This window comes from Peromyscus californicus, unplaced genomic scaffold, assembly GCF_007827085.1.
Source record: "Peromyscus californicus insignis strain IS unplaced genomic scaffold, ASM782708v3 Scaffold_14__1_contigs__length_90479793_seg_2, whole genome shotgun sequence".
Lineage (NCBI taxonomy): Eukaryota > Metazoa > Chordata > Mammalia > Rodentia > Cricetidae > Peromyscus > Peromyscus californicus.
In genome coordinates, this window is record NW_026294436.1 from 17691425 (window position 1) to 17705184 (window position 13760).

Genomic DNA, 13760 nt, shown 5'->3' on the forward strand with positions numbered 1-13760 from the left:
TCCACGCTATTCCTGGTCCAGCAGATACATCGCCATGCACAGCATAAAGGACTCTGCAGACGGAAGGCTCAAGTCTTAGTAATGGGCTCCCTGGGCTAGCCCAATCTCCTCAGACTGGTCCTCAGGGAAATCCTTCAGGCAGTGTCAGAGAGAGCACAACACAAGGATGGGAGAGATACGAAGTGGCTGGGAAAGACACAACAGCATGCGGTCCTGCAGAGCCCTGTACGCATAGTGAGGCTCTACCAGGCTTCTCACCCACATGGTCATCAAGTAACAACCATATTCTGGGCCACTACGTTTACCACAGCTACAGAGGCGCCTTCTCAAGCCTGCAACTCAGACGGCAGGCTTCATTCTGACACCCCTGTTAAGTGCCTTTAAAGCAAGAGTGCCTGCTGGATGACTCTCCGGGTCATGAGAGTGCTCTCAGGTGAGTGGCCGAGACACGAGCCCTTTGATGGCTAGGTTAGCAAGCGTGTCCTCCAGAGGAAGGGCTGGTGGAAGACAGTGAACAAACACTCCAGGCCCTGAGATCCTGAGGCCTGAGTTCTAGCCCAAACCAACAGCTATGTGACTGTAAGCACAGGGCTTCCCCCTCTGGGTCGGTAATCTCACCAAGTAGGGCCAACTCACCACGCTGCCCCTGCCTTTCTCCCCTGACTGTGGACAGAAGCTGTGGAGTCAGCAAACCAGCTTCTACTCTATGCTCTGCCAGGGACACCCAGTTCATCACAGGGTTTCTGAGAAGGCTGGGTCACTGTAACGCAAGGCACTTCTGTTTCTGCCTGGCCTGTACTGCTCCCTCCTGGAAATCTAAGGTATTACAACCACCCTGGTTTTAAGATTAGAACCCTTCATGCGTGGGACCCACTTCAGTGATTTCTCCCACCCACCTGCCCTGACTCCAAAGAGATCAGCGCTCACTGTCACAGGCCCTCATCTAAGAGGGGCTATTCCCATGCCGATCCATCAAGGAGGCCCTCTTCTCCCCTCCAGGGCTCTGCCACCCACCACAAAAGGCCCTTTCCACAGTCTGGAAGAGCAGAGGCCCGAGCCCCGGAAAGGAAGAGAATGAAAACTTTCAACTATTCAATTTGTTTAGTAAAGACAATTTTGCTCATACAAAACAACAGTTTACAACAGTCTGAGTGCTGAACACACCATCAAAGACGAGGGGGGAGCTGCAGACATCTGGGCCCTGCGCCTCCAAGCCCAGAGATGTCCAGGAGCCCCTCCTCCACCAACCCCTGAGGGAGCCACCCCTCCTCCAGCGAGAGGGGAGGGGCATGGGGGACCATGGCACAAAGACTCTTCCCCACCTGGCCCTCCTCAATCCTGGGGAGCCCCCACCCAGGCTGAGTTGCTTGAGGGTAAGGTGGCCAGTGGGCAGGGACAGAGTCAAGACATCTTTGGTGTGAAGACTGTCCCACCCACCAGGCCATATGGTGGAAATCCAGGAAGACCACACATGGCCCTGCCCTTGCCAAAGAAGGGAGGTTGGCAGGTACCCCAGAGCCAGGGGAAGATGCATGAAATACAAACGCCTTGCAGCATAACCTTCCCAGGCTCACCCATGGGAGTGGAGAGACAGCCTATTGAGAAATGGCTAAAAATTTCAGAGAACTCAACAAGGGTGGGTTAATAACGGCAAGAAGGGCAAGCAGAGGCTACTCAGTGGTCAGAGCCTCAGGGACTAGGACCAGCACTACTTTTGGACAGGGCATCCTGAGAGGGCCCAGTCCTCCTGATGGCTGCTAGTGCCCACTCACCCCTCGCCGCCTCCCCTGCCCAGCTAACACAGAGGCCATGACTACCTGGCTCAGGATCTAGACAAGCTATGTAGGCCTTTAGGCAGGCTCAGTTCAAGCAGGAGTCCCTGCAGCCCTGGCTTCCCTAGACCCTCCAATGCCCGCCCAGTCACTGGCATGGGCCTGGGCATACACACATGCACACACTTACTCCTCTGTTGTGCACACTGGTGATGTCTGGGGGCTTCAGCAGGAGGCAGGAAGCACGTTCCTCCCCCCTCTCCCTGGAGCTCCCAGATTCTAGAGCCAGTGGGGACCCCAGGTTACAGCAGGAGGCCAGAGGGGACAGATGGGACAAGCCAGGGACACTCCCTGTAACAACTTCCACAACACCCTCGGGTGAACCCAGCCTTTGCAGACGGGAATGGACTTAGGGAAAGGATGAGGAGCAGGAAAAGGACAATAAAAGAGGTTCCATAAAAATTCTATGTCAAATTACAGATAAAATGCAAAAGGAGAGCGGGCTCGAGAGCACCTCACCCCTCCTCACACATCCTCCTCCAGCCCCTCTCGAGGGAGGCCAGAGCCAAGGGCAGAACTCAGCCAGAGGCGTTTCTGGGCTCCACGCAGCCCAGGACAGGAGGCAGCAGTGGGCAACTTGTGTCTCTTTGTTTCAAAAATATATTCGTGTAGAGTTATTGCTTGTCCTCCAGTGGGGCGGGAATGGAGCGTCTCAGTGGGCCGCGGCCTCCACAGCACGAGCTTTCTTCCGCCTCTTCAGAAGCAGAGGGTTGGATGCGTCTTCAATCTTCTTTATCTTGATCTGCTCATAGTCAACACGCATCGTGGCCAAGGCACTGGTCATCTCCTCCTGGGAGTGGGGTCCAGATCATGCAGCAGAGAAAAAGGGCAGAGATGTAAGCAGTGAGAGACACACAGGCAAGGTAGAACAAGGGTGGAGAGCAGAGGCCAGCCTGGGTCCACACTGCTGAGAGCAGCATCCCCAGCACCGGGTCTGCACAAACTGACGACCGTGTAGCTACTCTCCCAGGAACCCTCGGACGAGCCCTGGGCCAGCCATTAGGATATCTGGGACTGATCCTGTAGGCCCTGTAACAGGCCCCTCCCTGGACGGGGGCTTTAGCACCTCCCTCTGAAGACTGAGGAGATAGTACCCAATGCCCTTTCAGGTCCTATCAGAGCCCTAGGGAGAAGGGGGCTCATGGAAAGCAGCCGGCAGAGTCTGGGTAGACAGAACCACTGCCACAAGCCAGTGAAAGCTTTTTGTTGCTACGGGATGTTACACTGGGATGAAGAACACAGACCCAAACTGTCCTAGGTCAGGGCCAGCACTCATGCTGGGGACTTCCTCTAAACTGGCCCTCACTCAGTGGCAGGTGTCCCTCACCTTGACGTCCTCCCACCGCTCCTTGTCCTCCTTCAGGACACGGCTGGTGTGCAGTGGAGTCTGAGGGACCTTCGTAGATTGCTGAGGAAAGAGAAACGGGATCAAGTGACAGTGTGGAGCAGTAAAGTCCTGATGGAGGCACCATACTGAGCAACAACAGTCCCTGGCAACCAGGTCTCCCCAGCCCATAAAGCTTACCATGATCCAGGGGTGGTTCATGAATTCTGTGATGGTCATTCTCTGGGTAGGCTCTGTTTTCAGCAGATTCCGGATAAGCATCTTCACTACAGGGCGAGGCAGAAGACACACAGCAGCTCAGGGGACAGGACAGCTCAGGGGACGGGACAGCTCAGGGGACGGGACAGCTCAGGGGACAGTGTGGTGATATTTTATTTGTGCAGCCCAATAAAACTTATCTGAAGATCAGGAAAAAGCCAGCCACTATATTAAACAAGTCAGGCAGTGGTAGCACACACCTTTAATCCTAGCATTCAGGAGGCAGAGATCCATCTGGATCTCTGTGAGTTCAAGGCCACACTGAGAACAGAGCTAGGTGTGGTGGCACACGCCTTTAATCCCAGCACTAACCATGGAGGTCTGGAGGTCTGTACAGACAGACAGGAAGTGATGTAGCTGGGCAGAGAGAGGAAGTAAGAGGGCAGGGACAGAAAGGTATATAGGCATGGGTATACAGGAAGTAGGCCTCTCTTTGGCTGAGGATTTCCTAGTGGTAAGAACATGGCTGGCTTCTTTCTGCATCCCTGACCTCTCAGCTTTTCACCCCAAAATCTGGCTCTGGTTTTTTTTTAATAAGACCAGTTAGCAATTCATCTTACAGGACAGGACAGCTCAGGGGATGATGGGATGGTTCAGCGAACAGGGATGGACAGTTCAGGGGACAAATAGTTCAGGGGACAGGACAGCTCAGAGGACGGGACAGCTTAGGGAACAGAGACAGCTCAGGGGATGGGACAGTTCAGGAGCTATTCTTTGCCCTGCACTTTTCTGCATTAATCAGGCTCAGAAGGAGTCTATATGGAGACAGCTACCCAAGATCAGTGGCTCCAAGGACCATCATGCTAAACCATCAGACAAGCTACACAGACCCATGGCTCTGACCCCACCTCAGGCACTTCCCAGAGGCAAGACACACCTAGAAGGCACAGGAACAAGTGCAAGCCCCAGTTCCAGCACCTACGTGAGACAAGCACCTGTACCTCCATGTGCACACACTCGCTCACACACTCTTTCCTGTACCTCCATGTGCACACACTCGCTCACACACTCTTTCCTACACCTCCATGTGCACACACACATTTACTCACACACTCGCTCACACACTTTCCTATACCTCCATGTGCACACACACACTCACTCACACGCTCTTCCCTTGTTCCCGAAGACTGGTTCCTACCTTCTTCTGAGACTTCTGACCATTCTGGGTTAGGAAACTCATACTGGCCCATTCGGATACGAGTCTTCATACCCGGAGAGATGGCAAGGCCATGGTTGGAATAGAAGGGGGGATACCCACACAGCCTAAAGAAGAGAAGGACAATGTGGGTGTTATTTAGGAACCTGTACCAGGAACAGGGTGAGAAACAGTCTCTTGAAATAGTCGCAGAGAAACAGGAAACTGTTGATACAGACACAGCAGGACCCAAGAATCTAATGTGCCAAGGATGTCAACTAAACAGTCTAGCCCATTAGCTAGTTTGTACCACCACTTAGCACCAGAACCTGCTAAGCATCAAGTGAAGCAGGGGTACAGGGAATTCCCAGGGAATTCCCCCATCCAAAGGGGAAATGTCTGTCTCTTCCTCTTGTCCTGCGGAGGTACAAGCTTCTCCAGCTCCCTAACGTACTGCAGCCTAGCACCCAGCCCACACCCCGGCCCACTTACAGAATATACATGATGACACCCAAGGACCACATGTCACAGGATTTGTCATATTTCTCTGGGCCCAGCACTTCCGGAGCTGTAAAGCAAAGATCACTGTGGGTTGTCCTGGCTCTTTGAACACTGAGACCTCCCCTGTTTCTGAGTCCTTCATCCCACCATAATGGAAGAGCAGCTGGAGTGGGGGAGGAAACAGAAGGCCCTGCCCCAGAAGGGGCTCTGCCGCTAGACTCTTAGGGTGGAAACATTCCCGAACTGCTGAAGACCTGCAAACACTCGTTGCCCGCTTAACTTCACAAACATGTTTTGGGAGCTTATTCTATGAGTCAGCTGGGACTTTAGCTCCACAGAGAATGTGACAGAAACTATGGCTCTTCCAAAGAGTAAACAGACACCTAATTGTGCCCTAAGCCCAGCAAACTATTTTCATAACACTCGGTCACAGCTTAACTTTGGCAGTCTGCTTGTGATGGAGTCTGGTCAGCCAGTTCCAGGTAAAGACATAAAGACTCAACACTCCTAGGATCTATGGTCTCCGGAGAGCAGCGAAACAAGGGGCTGGGACACAGCCTGGGCAATGGCTCAATCCTTGGGTCTCCCCTAAACTCACCTACATAGTATGGTGTATAACACGGAGTGGCCAGAGAGTTGTGACTGGTGGTTTCCTTGGCAAAGCCAAAATCGGTGAGTTTCAGAATGGCGTTGGGCCTTTTGGAAGTATATAAGAGGTTCTCAGGCTGTAGAAAGAGAGATGATGAAGTAACAACCCTGTGGAAATACTATGAGAAACCCAAGGGCAAGGATTGTGCCTTCCCTTCATCTGCTCAACCAGCCATGCATCCATCCAGTCCCCCTGCCCTGCACACCGTGAGGACATCAGCTCCCTGCTACAGAGGGCCAGGAAACCAGAGACCAGTGCCTGGAACTGTGGGAAACACTGCTGGGCCAGAAAGCTGTGTGTGGGACCGTGTGGTACTGATGAGGAGACCCAGGGCTGAGCGCAGCCAAAGAGGGCTTCACTACTAACTCCACAGGCCACAGACTGGTCTGCAGACCCACCCTACCCTGAGGAACCAGGCGACAATCAGGGTGTAAGGGCATTCCTGGTCCCCTTCTCCCGGCTCATGGGCTATAAAGAAGGGGTACCTTGACATCCCGATGAGCAATGTTGATGGAGTGCAAATACTGGATGGCCTCACCGATGCTCTTCATGATTTCTGATGCTTCTGCAGAGCAGACAGAGAAACGCACGATGAGGTCTGAAAGCTCCACACACCAACCTACCAACGCGGCCTCGGTCTCCCACACCCACCAACTCGTCAGACACACAGAGAAGCTGGGAACTGGCCCATAGCTGAGGGAGAGAGGTGCTCCTAGCAGTGAGCCTGAGAAGGCAGCACCCCAGCCTCTCCTGTGAGCAGGTCCCGCAAAGGCCCTACAGTTGCCTACTACCCTGTTCACCAAAGCTATCCCCACAGCAGACCCTCTCTACCTCTTTCTGTGAATGCCTGGTCTCCTCGGTCCTGGATTCGACTAAAGAGCTCACCACCATCGAGACTGAAAAAAAAAAAGGCACAGTGAAAGATCTGGAAACTAGCAAGTCACCCCAGCCCCACCACACTCCACTGCCCCCAAAGGAAATCAAGTGCTGATATTCCAAGCTTCAAGGTCCCCAGCGGGCTGCGTCCAGAGGCAGGGGCAGCTCAGTGTGACGGGGCGAAGCTAGACAGGACACCACAGGCTGCTCACCACTCCATGACGATCAGCAGACACTTCCTCCCCGCATACAGGTTCTCGTAGACATCGACGATGTGCACGATGTGTGGGCACTGGGAGGCCCTCCAGTGCAGCTCCACCTCTCGGCGTGCCTTCGGACAGTCCTGGAGCATCTGCAGGGACAGCATCTCCTGAGCGACACGAGTCCACAGGGGAGAGCTTGCGCCCCTCCCCCACGCTTGGTGGAAGCCATGTCCATGTGGCAGCTTTCCCACAAACACCACAAATGCGCTCTCTCAAGGCCTAAGGCCTCTTCCATGGCATCTTCCCCAGTCTTTCTCCCTCTGGGATCCTAGGATCACTCGGCGGTAACTTTAACCACTCTACGCAAAACTTCAACTTGACCCTCCAAAGCCTGAACAGCAAGGCTGAGACAACCCTCATCCCCAATAGCCACCGAGGCCTTCCATCAGCCAAGAGAGTGAAGTCTGCAGAAGGCAGGAAACAGTCAAGTATCGGAGGGCAGTGTCCCGTGGAGACAGACTGAAAAGAACCACTACAAGGAAAGGTGGACAAGAACGGGAGAGAGTCCCGAATCAGCAGGAACCGAAACCAAGATCACTCAAGCCTACAGCAGATCCAGACAGACGGCCTCTGGAGTTAGCTGGGTGCTGGTCGGAACCCTAGTGTCAACCACATCTGCAGCCTTGAGCAAGTTGTACAACTCAGTGAGCCTCCTTCACTCCCCTTCCTCTTCCCTAGACCAGGTGTCCAGGGGCCTTAACTGAAACTGGACCCTCACCAGCCTTAAAGGCTCATTAGTGTCATTTCTAGCTTAGGAACAAGCCAAAGATCCAAAAGGCCCAGAAGTCTGAAGGCTATTTATCGGGAGGCAGCCACAGAAAAAGGCCCAGGGTCTAGAACGTCTCTTGCACCAGCGGCTAGGAGCATGCTGTCACCATGGAATACCAGTAAGGGGACTGGCCTAAGACCACAGAGTAGTGTGTTGAAGGGAAGCAAGTGAAACACGCAGCAGCTTCCCAAATCCTCGTGACATCACCAAGCATCCCATATCCCGCCAGGCATACCTGCAATGCCAGCAACGGGGAGACCAGACAAGAGAGAAAGACTTCAGGGCTGATCTCAGCTCCATAATGAATCCAAGGCAAGCCTGGGCTATGTGAGGCCCTATCACAAAACAAAACAAAACAAACAAACAAACAAAAAACTAAGAATAATTTCCTGACTGCTTAAATTCTTTTAGTAGAATTCTGTTGGGAGCCAAAGGCATCCTAATACACCTCTGCTTTGTAAAATGGAATAACAGCTTGTTCACAGACAGGCTATGAAGGCTGAATTGTGTTCAGTAGTAGTAACTATCATTGTTACCAGAGTTCCTACTGAGTGTGGGGCATAAATGCTAAAATCCTTAAGACACAGGCCCACACAGACTTACCAATACATCACACACTCCAACGGCTCTGGACACTGTGCAGGCCAAGCTGGCAGGCAAAGAGCCAGGCCAGGGAGCAGACAGACAGGCAGGCAGCAGAGGCATCCAGACGCGTGATAAGGTGAGAACTGGGCACTGACTAAAATAAAGTTATCTGGCCGAGGTAAGCAGGGGGCTGAGAGGATAGCTCAAGTCCAGGAAGCTAGCACCTGGTAAGGAGGTTCAGACAGCTGAGGTGCAGCCAAAGGCAAGCACAGGAACCTCTAACGAGAAAACGAACGTGCTTTCATGCTGTGCTCCACGCTGTGCTGAACTGTTTCTAACGGACACACTACAGAGAAGTAGCCCGCCCAAGAATACACTTCTAGGAAGACAGCCATGGTCTGACTCCAAATTCCAAGTCTCTCTACCCTGTATCTCAGAGTCTGAGAGAAGGCTTGGGGCTGAAATTTCCCGGAGTAGCTTCGAAGAAGCAACTTCCCATGCAGAAGCCCACAAAGAACCTGGATCACTATCTGCTGGTGTCAGAAGACAGGATGCAAGCTCCCCACTGTGTCACACTGCCACCTTGTGGCCAAATGAGGGCACAGCACAAGCTCTGTGTGGAGTGTGTTGGGGTTGGGAGGCAGGTATTTTGACTGTCCCATGCTGTAGGAGGAACAGAGAGGCACTGGCCAATTCCATGTGCATGTAATTCAACTCAACGAGTACTGACTGAATTACTAGAGGCCACACAAGGTACTGAACGTCAAAACCAACACAGAACGATGATCCGAATGTTCAGGCTAGAGGAGAAGGGAGAAGGGAAAAGAGTGAACAAGAGGTGTGCCCTGGAAATATTTATGATTCAGTTCTCTCTCCCACTCTCCTCACATTGTAGAATGAAAGTAAAAAGAATCCCATGGGGGAGCCCACACCCTCACGCTCGCCTCCACATCTGGGGGCAGAAGATATCAGAGATGAACCGCCAGATAACCAAGGTGTCAGAGTATGCTGACATCTCCTGGCCACGCTTCTGTATTTTCCAGAGCCAGATGAACCACTAGGTCCATTTGTGTCAGCCCTCTGTAGAGGCCACAAGGCCGAAGCAGACGAAATCCTGAAGAGGGCAGAGTGTGCTGAGGAAAAACAACCCTCACACTGGAGGACACTTGGCTTGGGATCCAAGAACACAACTGTCTGAGGATTAAACACGATCCAAGCACTGATGTCCACAACCTGGACTCACACACGATGCTGGGGCGGTGGGGGGGGGGGGGGGGGGGGCGCACCACGACTGAAGGCAGGCCTCTCTGCTCCCTCACAGCAGTCAGGAGTGTAGGGGTGAAGGCAGGCCTCTCTCCTCTAGATGAAGTCAACTGGAACAGGATTAGGAGAATTCTCAATTCTTAGGGAAACCTAAAATTTCCCAGGAAGACAAGTAACCAATATGAAATCAGGTTTCATCCTCTAGAAACCTGTTAGGTTGCAGAGACGAGGCATGACAACGGAAGTGTTCATTTTTAGAATATGTACAGAGTTTTTAGTGGGGTTCCACTTTTGTTTCATTTGAGATAGGGTCTCCCATATACCCCAGTCACGTGTTTATCAGACCTTTACTGAGTATGAAAAGTCAGACAGGCTGACGTCACAGGGCAGGGCCAGGAGGTGCCAATGCCACCTTAGTCAAGTGTGGGACACATCAAACCTGGAGAGGGAGCCAAAACTGCAAACCTGAATACATGGCTAAGTAGAGAGAGACAAGAGAAGCACCTTGAGCCCCACCCCACAGGCAGACGGGACAAGAAGCAGCCAGAGGACCCTGGCAAGGGCAAGCTGGAGCAGCAGGCGCAGCAGAAGCCAGGAGTCACTGGACAGCAGAGGACCCAGGACCTTAACTCTGCACCAGAAAAGAGACTTTTCCACTAAAAACACACAGGCCCCGAGAGAGGGCGCACCTGAGAGGAACTCCGAAATCTAAGGTACCCATGCTAAGCCTGGAACCGATTCTGTGCCTAGACTCAGCCCTACATGGCGTGTCTGAAATTCTCTTGCGACAAAGGTCAAAAGATGTGTGTTCTAAACTAAGGTGCCACAGCCAAGGCTGCCTGCCAAGTGTGGCAGGGGTCAGGATCAGGTCATGGAGCCCACAACCCAGGAAGGAAGTTCTAAGACAGTAGCAGTGAGGGAGGTGTAGACTGCCCAGTGTTGAAAATGGGCCCTGGACTCTGGCTGTGCACCTCTGAGTCCCTCACCTTCCCTCCAGATCTTCCATCATGCGATCTCCTGAGAAGATACTCTAAACCAAACTAAACCACACAAACACACACACACACACACACACACACACACACACACACACACACACACGGTTTTTTTTTCCCCTTTGAGACAGAATCCCCAAATGGGAAAGAGAGAGGCGCCAGGACCTGCAGCGCTCCCCACCCACAGCAGACAAGGACAACAGGCCCACCGAATAAGCTGCCCACACAGACTCCACAGACCTCACAAGCTCTGTGACCTCTGGGGAGGGGGCGTCTGACCCCTTTGTGCCTCCCATTTCCTCATCTCCTGAACATCTATGACCCCTATGGGGTCGCCCGCTGTCCTAAACAAGTCTGCCATGTGAACAGCATGCACACTGCCAGGAACGGTTCTTGGCGCCACATCAGTGATCTGCTTTTACTATTCTGCCCCTACGTAGAGGTCTATTAGCTCCCTGAAGTGGGCAGCTGGGATCCCAATCACACTCACTTCACTTGGGGGTTATTCATAGCTCCAGGCACCAGGCAGTGGGGACCCAGGATACAGGGCAGCCCTGAGTTCTCCCTCTGCACACCACTTAAAGGGACAGCTGGAGCACAGACATGCTGACTCCAACCTGGTGCCAAGAGTGATGCAAAAGTCCGTTTCAGGTACCAAGTGTGTGACTGTGTAGTGTGCTGCTAAACACGACCTCCACGTTCCCAGGAGGCAGCTGGGTCAGAGGAGACGCCTCACCACTCCCTGAGGCCAGGGCCACGGTCTCTTCTCTTCACTCTGGATCACAAACGCTTCTTTTATACCGCCTGGTTGCCCCAGATGCTATGCAAAGTAAAAGGAGAGAAGGCCCTGGAAAGGCAGGTCTGTAGGCAGGCCTCATCAACCTCCTGAGTGAGCAGCACGCACAGCTCAGGGGAGGGGTATCTCCAAGGAAAACGGCCAAGCAGGTGCATGTGTCGTCTCACCTGTCCTACACCCACACCGGGCGGGAACACCCTATTTTATACATGAGATCATCCAGTATGGAGAAAACCCTCCACAGGACCTTGCAGCCAGCTGAGGCAGGACTGGAATGTGAAGTCCCCTGTAGCACGCCTCCACCCAGGCAACTAGACACCCACATCTGTGGGCCAGGTTACCTCCCAAGCTCTCAGAGTCTCCAGCAGGAAGACAGCTCATGTCCAGGGGTGCAGGCTCAAGTCCCTCTCAGTGGTCCCCCACCCACCTCAGGAAGGAGTAGACTGAGTCTGCTCAGCCATTCTCTGATCCACTCCAGCTCTGCTCACTCCTGTCTTAGCGCCACATACAGCTCTTCCAGGGAGAAGTCTCCTCAACAATGTCTAGGCCTCCCCTTCCCACATGAAGCCTGGGGAGTGGAGCCTCCACACAACACGAGCAGCTAACTTAGCCCTGGTTAGACAACTGTAAAAGATGAAAGGCATGAAGAGGTCACAGAGTTCTGCAACCAGAACATACCGTCCTTACATCATTGCTATCTCAGCCAGGTCCGTCAAGATTCGAGGCTAGAGAGGGACACACACTCAATGCCCTCACTCTGCCAAACCTAGAGTGCCCAGCGTGTACCCACACTGGCTCCGGGGATGAGGAGACAATGGAAAGCATTAACAATTAAGCATGAGACCCCAAGCCATGGGACTTAATTATACTGTAAGGAGACACACACACCTCAAGTTCTGCCCCCGAAAACACATCAACTGATTACACACTGTAACCTGTTCTGCAAATGCAGTAGGTAAGGTGCTGTCACCGACGCAGCCACCGTGGTAAGAGAGTCTCAACTCCCCAAACCACCGACAGCTGCCAACAGGCCTGAAAGACACGCCATTCTTCTCTCTCTGTTCATCTAGCCCTGATCCAAAGCACGAGGTGACAGCGGACGCACGTCCATCTAATCACTGATAAAGAGATAAAGGAGTATGTCCGCCTGCTGGAGCCTCTGCAGAACTCAATGAGGATGGCAGATACGCTGCCCCAGAAACTGATACAAACATAAAACCAACAGACCGACCCCCAAACCCTCAGAAAGCAGACAAATAGGTACATGGGTGTACTGCACCAGGCCCCCTGTGCATGTATTCCCACACATTCGGTCAGGACAAAAATCAATCCTCTATTTGTTACTGAATTTTATAACTACGATGAAGGAACGTCTCTACCCAAAGCTAAACTGGCATGAGGAATCCTAGTACTAAAAGCCATAAACACCCTCGCCATGCTGCCCAGAAGTGACCTCCACTGAGGTGACCCCTGCTGTGCCCCTTCATGCTCCAGAACCACCAGCAAGGCAGTTGCAGAGGACTGAGGCCCAACCAAAGGTCACACTGTAAATGACAAATTTTCCAAACAGTTGCAACGCACAATGGGTAAATGCTAACTGGACTCTAGCAAAGACCACCAACCCAACATAAAACTGGATAAAGGATAAGAAAGGCAGCTCAAAGAAAAAGAACCACAATTGCTAAGTGAAAACGCCCACTGCAACTCATAAAGAGGAATACTTATAAAAGGGCCATAACTGTGCCAGGCTGGCAAAACTTTAACATTTGAACAAACTCCTAGACTGGCAAAGATTCAGGGAACAGATTCTCACTCACAACTGAAAGAATTCTACTTCTGGAGAAATCTGGTTATACCTATGAAAACTATGTTTAAATCTTTGATCCAATAATGGCCCTACAAATCCTTTTCTTGCAGCACCAAATGGCAGGGAGCCTTACTAGCACCCAGATGTCTACAAATAAGGAGCTGGTCAAGATGTGTACGCACAGAACACGGTGCCCTCGGTGAGAGAATGAAGTGGCTTCTCGGCCGTCACCACGGGGAGAACGGGGTGCTGTGACTGGGAAAGCACACAAGGAGCCAGGTGATGCTCTGGCTGTGTTTAATGTCCTTTTTTAATGGAACTGCATTCACATTTCCTAAGTAACTTTCAAAGCATAGCCCTCAAGACAAGATGCACACTCACCAACGCATTAATTCAGGTTTACTATAAATGGGAAGGATTACGGGCAACATTTTTCTTCTTTTGTGTAGTTCTTAAATTTCTTTTTTAAAAAAAAGAAAGAAATGAAAACTAAACAGAATATATAACTCCCTGTGTGTTTTTGTTGTTGTTTTGTTTCTTAAGACAGAGGAAAGAGGTTGGAGAGCCAGCTCCATGGGTAAAGGCACATGCTGACAAGCCTGGGTACCTGAGTTCAATCCCCAGGACCCATATGGTGGAAGGAGAGAACAGACTCCCACAAGTTGTAAATAAGAAGGATATGGGAT

General features: G+C 52.2%; 1 protein-coding gene across 1 annotated transcript in view; it reads right to left on the reverse strand.

Annotated features, from left to right (window-relative positions):
• Window positions 1-1082: 1082 nt before the first annotated feature.
• The window catches only part of Mapkapk2 (MAPK activated protein kinase 2), a 45785-nt gene continuing 33107 nt past the window's right edge, over window positions 1083-13760 (reverse strand). The window contains exons 2-10 of the mRNA XM_052736847.1: window positions 6809-6948; window positions 6552-6616; window positions 6206-6285; window positions 5670-5796; window positions 5063-5138; window positions 4574-4698; window positions 3358-3443; window positions 3160-3240; window positions 1083-2622 (exon numbers count right to left, since the gene is read on the reverse strand). Of these exons, the coding sequence (XP_052592807.1) occupies window positions 2485-2622; window positions 3160-3240; window positions 3358-3443; window positions 4574-4698; window positions 5063-5138; window positions 5670-5796; window positions 6206-6285; window positions 6552-6616; window positions 6809-6948 (918 nt within the window). The 3' untranslated portion in view covers window positions 1083-2484. The remainder of the gene's footprint in view (window positions 2623-3159; window positions 3241-3357; window positions 3444-4573; window positions 4699-5062; window positions 5139-5669; window positions 5797-6205; window positions 6286-6551; window positions 6617-6808; window positions 6949-13760) is intronic.